Source organism: Chaetomium strumarium (assembly GCF_033439665.1).
Source record: "Chaetomium strumarium strain CBS 333.67 chromosome Unknown B0T15scaffold_5, whole genome shotgun sequence".
Taxonomy (NCBI): Eukaryota; Fungi; Ascomycota; class Sordariomycetes; order Sordariales; family Chaetomiaceae; genus Chaetomium; species Chaetomium strumarium.
Window position 1 is genome coordinate 2,798,351 of NW_026944433.1, and position 12,684 is coordinate 2,811,034.

Here is a 12,684-nt window from a genome sequence, read left to right on the forward strand (position 1 = left end):
CGATTTTCGCCGGCCTGTGTAACGGTACGTGTACAAGGTTTGTGTATGAGGTTTGGATTCGGTAAGAGATCAAAACCCATTGTCGAAGTACAACAACCTGTCAGGTTAAACGGGCTCTGTTAGAAGTCGTCCTCGCCTGCTGAGCCGAGACGCGGGCCTTTAAGGATAAGGCTGCGATCTACATTATAAGTTAGGTTGGCAAACAGTGGGTAAGCCTGGAAGCGCGTGGGACATCGGGTAGTGTATTTTCGGCCTCAGCCCGGCGGGGACTGAGAAGGGGCACTAACGGGAGATCGTCCCGTCGAACAAGGCTGACCGGGGCCACCGCCCATCCCCAGCAGGACGGATCTCCTTCCCGATCTCCCTTTGCCAGAAACCCCCAATGATTGTATGTAGTGTACGTACACTACTGTGGTAAGCGGCATCTGTGTCTCGAAGGATACTATTATGTTGTCAAATGTACGGTCTCTTTCGGCCTCGGCCTGCCAGCCTGTCACCCGATCTGCCGCCCACTTGCACGGACTATGTTCATTTCCGCTCTCTTCACTCAGCTTCTTGCTCATTCCCATACCCCTTTCCTCCTCGTTCGTCTCGTTAATACACCTTTAGTCTTGCTTTTGAAGGTCCCTGCCAACTTGTAAGATTCGTAGAGGGAGCTCGCATCGGTTACGTCATTCTCAGCAGGGATGGTCCCACTGGCGATTTGGTGACACTCGCTGATTGGATGAAATCAACCGATGTTGCCGAACATGGCAAGTGCCTTGGAAAGCATGGGATTTTGAGGCACGGAAAAGTCAGAAGTCGGATCAAGTCACCGGACAAACTCGCGGGAAATGGATCCGTGGGCGAATAGCATCCGTCCAATCTCTCTGCCTTGCAGTATGGCTCAGTCACGCGGGTGTCTTTAACTTCGGCGCGCCGGCTTACGCCCCCAAAGTAGTACGGTGTACCGGAATTCTCAGCTTTGTCATAACCGCGGACAGCACTTTATGTCCCCCAAACCCACGATAGCTGTCGGTGCCGAATGTCTCCTGTCTGCTCTTGGCCGGACCCGAAAGTACCAGCGTCCGAACCAAATTCAGCATCACCCAGCCCTCATTGACTGGGCGAAGCGACATAGACAGGTGAGTGAGCAACTCAGCAGCTACGGTTTGGATAGTATTACTGAGTTCTGTAGCGATACTCACTCGACATTCGACAGCTCCCGCACGGTTCAGTCCCCGGGAATTGGACGCCACCCGTATCCCGGATTTTGGGTACGATTCGCGAAGCGTCGCGACCTGGCAACCAGGACACCACCGGGTCTCCTGAACGAAGAAAAGGTGCATCGTCAAATTGCTTAGTTTTGAGACGCATAGGAAGGATTTTCTCATCAACGACTCCACCGCACTATCAAGGCAGTCAATCAACGAGTGCTGGCACTTTCCGCAGCTTCGTATGCTAGATCTCGCATACGATCCCTTACTCGTCCGGATTTCCTACCCTTGGCTCCCCGTCTATTTACTTTACCCCTTTTCTCCTCATTTCAATCAAGTTCTTTGTTCCCGTTTATCATTCCCCTGTGCCGCCCTCTTCCTATCTCTGCCCTCGCTTTCTGCTTCCCTCGCCTTATCCTTCGTTCTTCTTCGCCTCCTGACTCCGAAGACCGACTAGCTACCGATGAGTTCATGACCTGCAAGACCCGCTGTGTCGGCCGTTGGAGATAGGCGACACATGCGGCATTCCCTTCCGGCAATAGACCGACGAATCCTGCACCTCGTGTTCCGGCTCTCCAGGTTGGGACGGCTTGAAATGAGTCAAGCGAGTAAAGAGATACCAAGGTATGATCACAGGTCTCTCGTCTTCTGGGTTTTGCGATCACTGCCGCTAGCTAACCGTTGAAGCTGTAGCACAGGGTGACCGTCTGACCCCTTGCCTGTTTTCAGCGCTTCAGCCCCGAATAGAGCCCCCACAGAGCGGCCACTTAGAGGCCGGAGCCCTGTCGCACTCTCAAAAAGCCCGCTTTTTCCAGGTCACAAGAGGAGCACATCAAGCTTTTCTCGCATATTGGTCTTAGTCCATCACAGCTGACTGATCTTACGTCTCCTGAGATGTGCAACGCGCTTGGTTGCGCATGCTGGGGTCCGATTGGCCCTTTGCCAAGCGTGGTAGTTCAAAGCCACGCCCGGTTTGGTGCGCTCGCACCGGTTTCCAGCCGCACTGCCGTTGGCTCGTTCATTGATCGGTTTCACTGGCCGCATCCGATCAGCCATGATTGGCCCACTGCAGAGCCCCAACACCTCGCCTTTCCAGGTCGCGGAACCGGGAACGGTCACCGCTGGCAGCAGGATATCAATATCGAGGAGTCGCTCGCTCAGAGGCTCGCCTTCTTCAATGCATCCACGATGGCCAGCACCACCTCAGATGCCACCATGCAGTTCTCGGGAAAGGACCTGGAAGACATCCAGCGCGTGGCTGGTCTGTTGAACCTCACTGTGGACGAGTTGCTGCAGCGAAGGCGAACCCGATCACACGATACTGCTACGAACAGTCCTCTCCAGCAACCCGTGCTGGGAGGTCTGCATCGGGGATACTCGCCGTTGCAGTGGGAGAACGGCGCCTCTACAGGCCAGCAGCTCGCATATCGGGACCTAGGCTCGGACACCGTCGACTTGGGAGACTTTGAATCATCAGGTTCCGGACTCGAATCGCCCGACTTTTTGCTTCCATCCCCTGTCTTGGTCGGCCAGGACCGCACAACGGAAGTCTTTCTGCTAAATCCTCAGACAACCCGCTATGACTGCGATGTGCCACTATCAGGCTTCGACCAGCCCGCTGGTGGAAGCTTCGCTTTCGACCGTACGACGGCAGATCCCGAGGCGGACGGGGAGGAACCACACGACTCCGCGGTACGGATGGACATCGATTCTGGGTCACATGTTAGCGATCATACCGTTCAAGAACAGGGGGACGGGTGTCTCTTGGATGATGTGTCGACGGACTGGGCTTTGGTCTCGGCTTCTCCGGAGTCCTCGGTGTGCCTAACGCCGATCTCAGCTTCCACCAGTTCGGCGAACAAACGCTTTTACAAGATTGCTCCGAGACTCTCCAAGTCCAGTTCGCAATCTGCCTCGGAGAGCGGTTCTCACCGTGTGAAAAAGAAGCGTAGTCCCTACGAAGGAAGCAAAAGGATTGACACCCATCTCACACGCCAGCTCCACGCCTGCGTGAGATGTAGGATGCAGAGGAATAGGGTAAGATCTTGACGGGCGGACTCTTCCGCCGTCGTTAGCCCGGCACCTTCGTTCTGCACCGAGCCATCAGGGTACTAATTTCTTTGCAGTGTATCCCTGACCCGACAAACCCTCGCGGTCCCTGCCTGACCTGCCAGCAGAGGACTGTTCGGATGAGCCGGCTACCGTGCCTTCGGTATATGGTGACCGACAGCACGTTGTTTCGAACGGGGCTGGACTACATGCCGTTTTACAGGGACCATCCGATGGTGGGGCCTCATTACGGTGACTTCCACCTCGAACGGCAGTGGCTAGACGTCCCGTCCAAGTTTCTGTGCTTGGGCCAGGTTGGCTCCTTGCATTTCAAAGTCGAATTGAAGAGATTTGTTCCACCTGCGCACTCCCGCGACGTTGATCTCAAGGGGCGGTCCATGTATGCCGTTCCCTGGGCTATAGCCGATCCCGAGGCTGCCGTTGAAGCGATCACCGAGTACATCGACCGGGCAAAAAGATCATACCTGGCAGCCTACCTCGACGATACAGATCCCCTAGTCTGGAACATCTTCGAAGCGGCCTACCGCGCGTCCGTGTTTCCTGTTCCCAACGAGATGCTACAAAAGACGCTGCGCCTTTGGGTCGCGTGCCGATTTATCGAGTCCAAGTGGCGATGCTGGGCCGAGTCTGGCTGGGCCGACAGCGAGATCCGGGAGGCGAACCCACAGGATCCGTTCTACCGGGATCTCGACTCGCTGCCTCCCTACATCGACTACCAGCTCGCTTCTATCATCATCCACCGTATCCTCGGCCCCCTTAGAAAGGACGTTCTCCGTGAACTCCAGAGCACGTTTAATACCCACAGCCCAAAGGATTGGTTCGCTACGTTTCTGACATCCTTTATTCTCCTGCAAAACTACGAGATGCAGATGTTGTTCCAGAGGCAGTTTGCCGCAAGGAGAAGAGCGCGGGTGAGTAAGACACCGCTACCAGCAACACGGAAGCCGTTCTGACAAACCACACAGGTGCAATATTTGGACATGCCACTTGTTCGGGCGACGAACTCCGGAGCGAAAACCATCCTAGCGCACTTCCACTACTGCTACAAGGGGCAGCAGCTGTTCTCGCCGGGCTTTGACTGGAACTCCCCGAGGGTTCGCAGGATGGCGCGGCTGGACCTCGAGCAGACTCAGTTCATGGCGCAATGCCGCGACGTCGTGGTCAAGAAAGGTAAGCTCCCCGCGGAGACGTGACACGGGGGATTGAATCTGACCAACAACGCACCAGCTCGCATCTTTCACAGCATCAACAACAGCGATGTGTATCACGAGCAGTGGTGGTACACAAGCCAGCTCTTCGACCCGGACTGGACGCCACGCGACACGCTAGAACATGCCCCGCCGGCTGAAGCCAATGTCTTAGAAGTGGCCTGATTTTTGATCTGGCTTTGCTTTGTCGGCGCCAAGCTGCTCGCTAGCACGTCCATGTGCCACCCATACCGAGCTGGCGGCAACCCCTCAGTTTTGACGAGACGACGGTCTCGGCCCCAGGAGTTGGGTCGGATTAGCACACGAAATGCGACCCCCGCCAATGAGCGGGATGGCTCTTATCACCCTGCAGCACACTCTCGTCGGAATTGGGGGCTGTTCTGAATGCGGAAAGGCTTATTGGCAATCCTAGCACGGGTGTGCCGAAGACCCTGCGTGACCCCTCCTGCGATCCGATCCAATGCGGAGGACCCTGAAAGGACCCTTCTTGCGTGCTAGCAGAAGCTTGAGCCGCATTGCACAACTCGGATGTGGCCTCTTGCTGTCGGGCAGAGAAAATGCTTCACCCGCTGCAACCTCTCTCCCGCTAGGCGGCTATTAGTATATATTCAGTGGTCCAGCTCTCCTCCTCTCTCCTTATCCTCATCGCCTAGTGACGGATCTGCAGGTTGAGTGAGATATCGACGCTCAATTCTGACAAGCCCGCAAAGTCAAATATCACTTCCAGCCTCAAACCACCCTCCATAAACTTTCAACCTCACCATGGGCGCGGAAACGATCCTCCTCGGGCCGCAGGGCCATGATTTCAACCGCTCCCTGAGAGGGAGCTGCACTCTTCGTTATGTCCCAGTCACCCAGCATTGGCCCGCGGAAGTCCAGGGAGATCTCGCTTGGGGCCCTTCCTCCTTTGCATCGCCTGACGACTACACCCTGACTCTCACCGAGCAAGAGATATCCGAGGTCAAATTTGGCCTGCAGCACTTCAACGGTAGGTCTCCCAAAATGGTGCTTTGAGAGCTATATCCTGACAGAGAGGAGACCTCGGACTGTACGGAAGCGAAGTCACACCGGACACCTTTCCCCTGCCGATACTCGGCCCAAAGCTGCAGCGGATTGCTGCCGATATCCACCACGGGAAGGGGTTTGCCGTGATCCGGGGCCTGAAGCCAGACGAATTGTCGCCCGAGGACAATGTTCTCGTGTTTCTCGGTATCTCAAGCTACATCGGCGTGCAACGGGGCCGGCAAGACGAAGAGGGCAACATGTTGAGTATGTACCAGCAGATCTGTTCTGGCCAAGGGAACTAGCTGACTGTTCTAGTGCACATCCGAGATGCGAAGCTCTCCAAGACGGCGCAGAAAGATCGGCCTACCAGATACTCTTCCCGGGCATCGGTGAGGCGCCTTGAATTCCCCCCTTCGCAGCGCGCTCCACTAACCGTAGGCTAGACCTTCCACACTGACACTTTCTGCGACATTTTGGCCCTGCAAACCCGCAACAACGCCTCCAGCGGCGGCAAGAATCTCCTGGCCTCTTCCTGGACAGTATACAACGAAATCTCACGCAGTCACCCGCAGCTCCGAGAGCTGCTCGCCCAGCCAGTCTGGTCCTTCGATAGCCGCGGCAAGTTCCTCCCCTCAAATACCCGCCCACTCCTCTACCACCACGCCAGCCGCATCATTATGAACTTTGCGCGCGAGCCCCTGCTCGGACTAGACGGCGTCGCCCGTAACCCGAGCCTGCCGTCGCTCACGGACGAGCAGCGGCGCTCGCTGGACGTAGTGGAGGAGATTGCGCGGCGCAACCAGATCGTGCTGGAGGCGCAGCGTGGGGACCTGCTGTTTATTAATAACCACGGCGTGCTGCACTCACGGGAGGCGTTTGAGGACTCGGCGGCCGCGCCGAGGTATCTTGTCAGGATGTGGCTGAAGAACCCGGAGATGTGCTGGGATCTGCCGAGGGGTCCGTTGCGGGATGGGAACCGCAGGATTTATGACCGGAGTGGGTCGGAGGAGTTGGGGGAGCAGTGGAATATCGTGGACATTCCGAGGGATGTGTTTCGGCTGAGTGAGCGGCTTACTTCTTGATCTTTGGTTTTCAGGCTCTGGGGTGAAGGGGTGGTCGCCTTTGCCTTTGGCACGTCGGTGATGGAGTTCCGGGCTGGCTGGGGAAAAAGGTCGGTTTCACGTTCTGCGGATACCTTGCTCTGTTGGTCCCTTGCTATGGAATTGATTTTCTCTTTTCATTTCCATATCCTTTCTCATTTCTTTCTCGATTGCCATGTCTTAGATGCATCCTTAGCAGTGATGATTCCCAGTTTTATGTTGATTACTTATTCAGCATTTACCCAAAGTGACAGCATTTGCTATTTCTTACGACGCCTACGGGTACCCCAAAATAGTCCATTTAAATGCTGCGGTGATAACGACAGATCTCGAGTCCGAACTCCCCCCCTCCTCGGCTTGAGGGCTACGCCAAAAGCAAAAGCACGCATCATTCCCCACTCCAGTAATAAACTAGTTCTCGAGCTAGTGTATGCACATGCCTTGAGCAAAAAGTGAGACAATGTGTGAGACCCTGTCGAAGCTGTCGTGCGTTTGTTGAACCGGACCCCTACACTAGTTAAACTACTACCTAGTACTGCGCAGGTTCGCCGCCGCCGCCACCGTCGTGGCCCCCCCTCCCCGCAGCGGCGTCGAATCAGACAGCCTAGCGCTTGCCGATCACTCGCCCTACGGGGAAGCGACCCCTACCCTAGGTATGCAGGACGCATGCAGTCAGCTGCATTTTGTGAAAAGTTCTGGTGATTGCAAAGTGAAGGAAGAGTTGCAGTCATCTCGCCAGCTCTAGATTCTGGACTCCCGCTATCCGTATTCCGTAGCGTAACTGGTTCGGGGGGGCGTAGAAGCGGAGACGTGTAAATAGGGGAGGTGTATGTATGTAGGTGTGGGTGTGGGTGTGGGTGTGGGTGGTGGGTGTTTAAACTTGGCTTGCAGGATGGGATGGGGGGTCGTCCAGGGGGGATTGCCGATCGATCCGAGGACGTATGTATTATTGTAGTAGTAGTAACTCGGGGTAGGGGCCGACGGAGGGGATGTCGGGTGTGGGTTGCTGTGAACTAATTATAATATGGTACTGATCGGTAAGAGAACTGTAAATCTGTGGCTAGGTGGTGGATATGCAGTACAGGACAGTGGGCTGTCTTGACGGGTTGTGCTATGAGGGATTATGATATACTAACTACGACTACTAATATGCGGATCAGGTCCGCTTGTGATGGGATTTCAGAACATCAGAAATTGTGGTAACCGAGAGACTTCGGACCTACATAAATCGGTCTACTATCGGGTGAAAGGGGGGCAGCTTAGTTCAAACGGCCACTTCACCTCTCTGCCGCGTCTTCCTCTGTTAGAACTTACAAGAGGTGCCCACTTCAGCCGGGCATAAACAGGCAGAACACGCCCTCCCGCCGAGAGCAGCATATTTCAGCCAGTCACCCTCAAGGCATAAAGAACCACCACAATGGACCTCACAAGCGAAGTCTTCACCTCCATCCTCAGTCCCATCGCGGCCTTTCTCCCTCCACACAGAAACACAGTCCCCGATCCATCTCCACCCACCACCATCACGACGGTCGACAGCGACAGCGCAAGCGATATCAACTCCCACCAGACAACTTTACCTCCCGATTTCACGGGTAAAACACCCCAACGTCCATGCGAAGATCTAACAGAGTGGCAAACCTCCCCCACAAACCCACAATCCCGCCTCGACAGCCTCGAACCCCTGCCCTCCTCATCCCCATCCTCCTCATCCCCATCCTCCTCATCATCATCATTCCCAGAAGGATCCGACGACTGGGCCACGCACTGGCAAATCGATGGCGCCGACCCGACCGGAACGCGGTTCTACGCCACGCCCAACTTCGCGCTCGACAAGCCGCCTCTGAGGGTCGATGTGTACTTGCCGCCGGCGGAGTGCTGGCCGGCCGGGTTGAAGGCGGTTGTCAAGCCGGAGGAGGCTATTTACAGGCAGGGACTGGGAGTGGGAGTGGGAGGGGTGGTGGTTGGTGGGTTGTGTGTGGGCAGGTGGCTTGGGCGGGTGTTGAGGTCGTGGGCGAGGGGGTTGTTGTTACTGGTGGATGAGGATGAGGAGGAGGATGGAGCGGAGGAGAAGAAGAAGGAGAAGAAGAGAGGCCTCGAGAAGAAATGGTGGGATCTCCCCTTTGGATCGTTCATCTCCGTCTCTGTCACCCTGGTCAACTACAACCATAACCACACCCACAACGCCGGCGCGGCGGAGATGGTGCGTCTCGTGCCGGACTACAAGGTCGAGCAGGGCATGCTCCCCCTGCAGACCCTCCAGAAGATGTGGGAAGCCGAGTCGCTGTCGTGGGACGGCGTGGCGGTCGTCGACTGGGAGCGGCTGCGGTTCAAGCGGCAGGTACACGAGGTCATTTCCCTGGTGGCCGTCGACGGGTTGGATGCGGAAACTGACGACGAAAAGCTGGTGGTGTTCAAATCAGTCTTGAGCCCGCACGAGCAGCGGTATATGTACAACGAACTCAAGATGCTCCTCCTCCTGGGGAACCACGAGAATGTCATCTCCCGCCCGCTCGGGGTGGTCACAAAGAAGGGCCGGTTCGGCAACCGGCGGGGGGTGTGCGGGTTCCTGCTCGCGTGGTATCCTCTGGGCTCGCTCCGGGAGAGGTTGCTGCGGGAGGATGATGACTATTGCGTGTCGACGTCGATGGCGCAGAGGATCCGATGGGCGCGGCAGGTCGCGCGGGCGCTGGCACATGTGAACGGGCATGACGATGGGCGGGTCGGCTTCTATCCGGATCTGAAGCCGGATAATATCGTGCTGGGGAAGAGCGCTGCGGCGGACACGGGGATGCTGGATGCCGTGCTGATTGATCTGGAGCAGCGCGGCGGCTGGTTTACGTGGAGCCCGCCCGAGGTCGCGTATGTCGAGTACCTGGAGATCGTGGCGGCGGCCGATTCCATACCGCTAGAGAATGGTTTGAAGAGCGAAATCGTTAAGCAGTTGCGGAAATACTACGACGACGACCCGGACTGGTCGCCAGGCGATTCCGGTCGCCAACGGTATTACAATGCCGAGGGCGGGTTCAGCCGGCCGTGGCTGGCGCTTTTGAGAGAGCGGGAAACCGGCGGCACGGGCAGGGACTTGCTGGAGCGGGCGCAAGTGTTCATGCTGGGGAAGCTGCTGTGGTGCATCTTCGAGGGCCAGCCCATGGTGCGCTGCGGCATCGACCACGAGGTCCTGCGGGATGCGGATCCGGATTATAAGTCGAAAAGATGTGGGAAGGCGAGAGCGTTTCCGGAGTTCAAGCAGACACCGCCGGGTGCGCTTCGTTCGTTGATCCGCGCATGTACAGCTGGCGCGCCAGAGTGGGAAGAAGGAGGGCGCGCGCGAAGACGGCCCGGAGTGGTGCTGAGACAGGGGAAATTGTATCCCGCGGTTGCAGAAGCTGATCTGGGGGCGTTGACGGCGGAGGATACGCGCGATGCGGCGAGGATATTCTGGAGACGCGAGCTGGCATGCGCAAGGGAGTTTATGGAGGAACTGCTCTTGTTTAAGAGGGGAACATCGCAGCATGGGGAACATCAGCAGGAAAGGGATCCTGATGGCCCGGATTCCATGCCGGGTTTGCTTGACCAAGTGCGGACCCGACCGCTGCTGTCAGAGGTGTTGGCCGAGTTGGAGCGCATCGAGAGGTGTCTTGTGAGATGAGTTGAGAGCGGACTCCGGAGAGTTTGCAGGCACTGTGTTCGAAGAAAGTCCAGGAACTTACGAAGCCACAAAGCGATGAATTAGGAAACCACTACTGCTAATACGTACCCTATGTATCCAGACCTTGCTACAAAGTACAGAAACCATACCCCAAAACAAACTCCTACTACACCGCCCTCCTCCTCACGCGCACCTTAAGCCCACCCTCAGGCCTCAGCAACGGGCTCGGGTTAATAAGCCTAATATCCCCCACCTTCGCACCGGGCACCACCCCCTCAACATCAAACTTCGACACCAGCTCCACAAAGATCATCTTGAACTCGAGCAGGCTCATCGCCTTGCCAATGCACACCCTCGGACCGAGCGGGAAGGTCGCAAAGGCCCACGGGTCAGCCGCGTCGCCCTCGAGCCGGTCCCAGCGGTCCGGGCGGAACTCGTCGCAGTCGGGGCCCCAGATGGTCGGGTTGCGGTTCAGCACGGCCGGCTGCACCAGCACGGTAGTGCCGCGCGGCAACACCACCTTGTTCTGTATGACCACGTCCTCGACCGCCTCGCGCGCCACGTTGACGCCGGGGGGCTGGAGGCGCAGCACCTCGCGCGTGAAGTTGTGCAGGTAAGGGAGGCTCTCGATGCTGCGCTGGTCGGGCACGGGTTCGCGGCGGAGGAGAGCGTCGATCTCGCTTCGGAGACGGTGGGCCGAGTCCGGGTGCTCGATCAGCAGCTGGGTGCCCCATGTGAGCCCCGCGGCTGTGGTTTCGTGGCCTGGGAGAAGGGGGAAGAGATCAGCTTTTCTGCTCTTTTTCTTTTCTACCGTGTGGGGTTCGCGAGGGAATACGAATAATATATGAAAGGGGTTTCATGGATGGATATTGGATAGGGCCTACCGGCTGCAAGAAAGGTAAGGATCTGACAAGTTGTAAGCGGCATGTCAGCTCTCACTCTCGTAAGTAGAAGTAGGACTAACACTAGTAAACCTCCACATACCTGCTCCATGATATACTCCTGGCTCCAGCGGTCGCTATCCGCGTAGTACTTCTCGGCCACCATAAACGTCAGCAGGTCCTTGCCCTTATACGCGTCGCTATCCACACCAGCCGCCCTCCATTCGCCCACGGTCCGGATCCTGTCCTGGATGATGGCCATCAACTGGCTGCGCACCGTGTGCAACGCCTGCTTGAAGCGCCGATTGGCCTCGAAGGGCAGCCATCGCACGGGGAAAACGGCATTGAGCCCCATCAGAATCTGGCCCCAGCTGTCGGGGTCGAATAGTTCGTGGTAGCAGTGGTCGAACGAGTTGTCGGCCGCCGCCGCGTCGTTCGCCGGCTGCTGCAGATTGCCCAGTTCCACGCCCAGTGCGAAGACGCCCATGATATCCAGCATGATCTTGGAGTACAGGGACACCACTGCTCATGGTATGTCAGAACCAGAAAATAAAATAAGTTCAAAAGATATAAAGAAAAGAAACCATTAATAAGAATTTAACAAGAGATCACCACTCACAATCCACAACCCCGCCCTCCTCCTCAACAACCCGATCCAACATCTCCACCATATGCCCAGCCTTGTCCCGAAAAAGGGGCACCAGCGCCTCGCGGAGATTGCCCGGCGAGAACAGCCCCGCCAACAGCCTCCGCTGCCTCTTATGCTCCTCGCCCTCGGTGAACACCAGTCCGAAGCCGACCATGTCGGCGACCAGCCGCTTGAAGAAGGCCGGCTTCTGGAACGAGTAGCACTTGTCGTGCAGGATCTCCCTGAGCGCGGCCAGGCTGGTGACCAGCACCGCGTCCGCGTTGCCCACGTCAAAGTACCGGATCAGTCCCGCGGGCTGCGGGTTCGGCCATTGGCGCATCCAGGAGAGGTAGGGCTCGTTGGGGTGGCCGCTGCGGAGTTGGTGGAGCGTGTGGCCGAGGAGGAAATGATGGTTCTGTTGGAGGGTGTTAGTACTAGTACCTACTATGGGAGTGAGTACCTTTTAGGTACACTACTTTATTTACCTTTGGCCCTGGGAGCTGTCTCAGGGGTGATATGTAGTAGGGGTAGATGAAGATTTTGTAGGCCTTGTAGGCTATGAGCGGGGCGAGATACACCCCCAGCAGCGTCAGCAGCACCTCGAAGCGGAGGAGCCTCGAGAGGTACGATGCGGCATCCATGGTTCTCGTTGTGTTGGCTTATTATGGTGAGCTTCAGATTTTAGAAGTTCTAGTAAGGCTTGTTTGCTGTCAAGCAGTCTTATGAGAGGGAGACGAGAGCCAGACCGCGAAATCGCGCGAATGCTGCCTGGCGAGGTACAGTATATATATGCAGATCTTTTATTTGGAATTGCTGACACGATCCCGCCTAACCTTGAGTTTGGTTGGGTGCAATTCGTTGAGCGCACCTTTTAACCCCGCGAAGGACTATGCAGGTTAGTAAGCGTCATCGCCAGCCGCGCTTATCACGTCCAGATTGCAGATCAT

At 56.8% G+C, this 12,684-nt stretch overlaps 3 protein-coding genes across 3 annotated transcripts; 2 read left to right on the forward strand and 1 right to left on the reverse strand.

Moving 5' to 3' along the window:
• Positions 1-2,090: 2,090 nt before the first annotated feature.
• Positions 2,091-6,561, forward strand: B0T15DRAFT_512861 (uncharacterized protein; the record flags this gene model as incomplete). Its single annotated transcript, XM_062868009.1, has 8 exons — positions 2,091-3,233; positions 3,323-4,177; positions 4,232-4,436; positions 4,494-4,621; positions 5,333-5,462; positions 5,513-5,743; positions 5,795-5,868; positions 5,923-6,561. 8 exons carry the CDS (start codon positions 2,091-2,093, stop codon positions 6,559-6,561), a joined length of 3,405 nt encoding a protein of 1,134 aa, XP_062720528.1.
• A 1,972-nt stretch (positions 6,562-8,533) lies between these two features.
• Positions 8,534-10,290, forward strand: B0T15DRAFT_537473 (uncharacterized protein). The gene has a single exon (XM_062869618.1). The coding sequence runs from the start codon at positions 8,777-8,779 to the stop codon at positions 10,226-10,228; it is 1,452 nt and encodes a 483-aa protein (XP_062720529.1). The 5' UTR covers positions 8,534-8,776; the 3' UTR covers positions 10,229-10,290.
• Positions 10,291-12,565, reverse strand: B0T15DRAFT_537475 (cytochrome P450). The gene is made up of 5 exons (XM_062869619.1): positions 12,223-12,565; positions 11,729-12,152; positions 11,213-11,631; positions 11,113-11,134; positions 10,291-10,990 (listed from the first exon to the last, which is right to left on the reverse strand). The coding sequence occupies exons 1-5, from the start codon at positions 12,376-12,378 to the stop codon at positions 10,395-10,397; spliced, it is 1,617 nt and encodes a 538-aa protein (XP_062720530.1). The 5' UTR covers positions 12,379-12,565; the 3' UTR covers positions 10,291-10,394.
• Positions 12,566-12,684: the final 119 nt, after the last annotated feature.

Excerpts from the sequence above, each read along its gene's own strand:
- B0T15DRAFT_537475 (XM_062869619.1), bottom strand. The coding sequence starts at position 12,378 with ATGGATGCCGCATCGTACCTCTCGAGGCTCCTCCGCTTCGAGGTGCTG. Across the intron at positions 11,135-11,212 it reads AGGAGTATATCATGGAGCAG|ATCCTTACCTTTCTTGCAGC; the intron begins GTATGTGGAGGT and ends ACAACTTGTCAG. Across the intron at positions 10,991-11,112 it reads CCTTACCTTTCTTGCAGCCG|GCCACGAAACCACAGCCGCG; the intron begins GTAGGCCCTATC and ends CCCTTCTCCCAG.
- B0T15DRAFT_537473 (XM_062869618.1), top strand. The coding sequence starts at position 8,777 with ATGGTGCGTCTCGTGCCGGACTACAAGGTCGAGCAGGGCATGCTCCCC.